General features: G+C 36.6%; 1 protein-coding gene across 1 annotated transcript in view; it reads right to left on the reverse strand.

Annotated features, from left to right (window-relative positions):
* Positions 1-14: 14 nt before the first annotated feature.
* Positions 15-2,323, reverse strand: part of LOC101849926 (CD9 antigen) — a gene marked incomplete in the record, with an annotated part of 27,942 nt that continues 25,633 nt past the window's right edge. The window contains 1 exon segment of the mRNA XM_013082457.2: positions 15-1,931. Coding sequence (XP_012937911.1) covers positions 1,860-1,931 — 72 coding nt within the window.

Genomic DNA, 2,323 nt, shown 5'->3' on the forward strand with positions numbered 1-2,323 from the left:
TCTTCTCTCCCTCCTCTCTCTCTCTCTCTCTCTCTCTCTCTCTCTCTCTCTCTCTCTCTCTCTCTCTCTCTCTCTCTCCTACAATACATTCATAAATTCAAAAGTCCAAATAGCTAAACAATGCCATACTTTGAACCTAACTGTGACTAGAGATCACAGCAAACAGTTATGCATTTAGAACATGTCAAGAGATATGATCACACATATTATTATTATGGAAACATTTTCTCTCTAAAAGCACCATGGTTTTAGTTCAAAAGAAAACAATTACACTCTCACAATAGAGCACCATTATTATCATTTCAAACAAATGGATGACAAACACAAAAGTACCTTATGATAATTGCTTAACTATACATGACATTCACTTACGTTCTCAAATATTGCTTTCAAACCTTAAACATTGATGCCTCATTCCATGAGATTATGTCTAGCCTGTATCTGCCTAAAGTATCGCCATGCATCAAACGCGTGGTTTTTCTAGAACACGTTACTCAAAAGATGAAGCATAAAGACTTGGCCATGTTTCAGATTCTTTAACGTAAGCCCAGAGAAAACTGGACCTAGAGTTCGAAGAATGAAACCAAACTCATTTTGTTTACGTGGTGGAACACCAAACCAATGTGCCAGGAGCTGGACAATAAAGATGTATCTTATCTTATCTTATAATTAAAGGCAGCAAAACACCTCTATTATATCAATATAAAAGCTAATAATATCAATGAAACGTCAGGGAAGAAAGCAATAATTCTTGGAAGGGGTAAAGAAAAGTCATATATTAATATCATAAAATTCCTGGGTCATTCTGAAACTGGCAGTTGAAAGTGTTGAATGGCTCTCTTATCACTGTAAGGTTATCAAATATGTAGAACCTCACAATTTAACGTCCATCTCCAATAGGACCTAGCCAAGAAGGCAGAGCCAGGAGAGCGCCTTGAACACTCGCCAAACAACCCAAGTTCAAGAGCGCCTCTTTGGGGATTCCAACCGAAGTCACCCGGGCCCCAATCCAGCCTGATGGCTGAGCTATCGATGCAGTCAACGTTATTTTGAAAAGCATGTGCCTGCTGTATCTTTCTTTTCTATGCCCGAGATAATGTGACCCAAACCAGGAATTGAATGCCATCCAGAGAAGTATGGGAGATCTATGGAAATACGTTTGACGTTCGTCGGCTTTCGTTCATTCTTCAAAACAAAGCAGTTTCCATAATTTATCTTGTTCGATTAAGTTTATCACTAGACCCTGCGACACTCAAACTCTTTGAACACATACAAAGTCATGGGCTGATAAGTAATAGATTACTCTTTTTTTTTTAAATAACAGTATAATGGTGAAAATCAAAGATAGATATGGAATGACCTGAGAGGACAGCGGAAAGACGACGAAGAAAAATATAGCCCTACATGAGTAAACAGAAATTGGAATACCTAAGAACCGTTAACACACCTGAAAGGAATTTTCAAAATACCTATCAAAGTTCATGTTACTCTTGTTTGGATACATGCTTTAAAACGCCAAACAGTTTCTTTAAAATAAAATATAGCGCATTCATGAAGTTAAATCGTTTAATTTTATTAACAAGATTCAGATAGACAATATGTATTTATTACTATTTAAACACAACCAAAGTCCAGAAATCTCTCACAACTTTTGCATCTACGATTAACTTACATGTACATGCAATTTCACTTCAAAAATTGAACCCCAACAATGCGTTTATGTGTTTGTTGGTTTGTTTTTTAAACAAAGACACACCACTTTCTATTTTATTTCATTCCATCAAAACAAAAACAATGGCTAGATATAGTGACAGGTAACGATGATATGCACAAGAGAAGGAAATGGACAACTGATAAACCTAGTTGACTGTTATAACGGTGGTCTTCCTTACGATGCAGCAGAGCAGGAGGGTGAACACAAGCCCCAATGCCTGAAATGAAGAAAGCCAAAGAGAACATGAGAACGACTGTTAATATGTCGTTTCCCTAGAATTCCATACTTTTATCTGCTCAATACCTGGTTTTGAGAAATTTGAAGTTAAAAAGTTGGAGTTTCACAACACTGTCAAGCTTTTTTAAAATGCAAAACTTAGAATATCTCGATAACGTCTCTGAAAAATCTTACCATTTTGATAGAACAACGTTTAGTTTCTGACCTCATGGTCTCAGTAACTCAAAACGCCCAACATTATCAGATAGAACTTTGTAATTCTAAAAGTAGCGATGTGCTTGTTTGAGTAGACAGAAGCACACCAATACAGTAATGGTCATTTAGTTCAGGGAAAAGTAAAATAGTCAAGAAGTATGAACTACCAGTGGCGCC

This window comes from Aplysia californica, unplaced genomic scaffold (genome assembly GCF_000002075.1).
Source record: "Aplysia californica isolate F4 #8 unplaced genomic scaffold, AplCal3.0 scaffold00175, whole genome shotgun sequence".
Classification (NCBI taxonomy): domain Eukaryota; kingdom Metazoa; phylum Mollusca; class Gastropoda; order Aplysiida; family Aplysiidae; genus Aplysia; species Aplysia californica.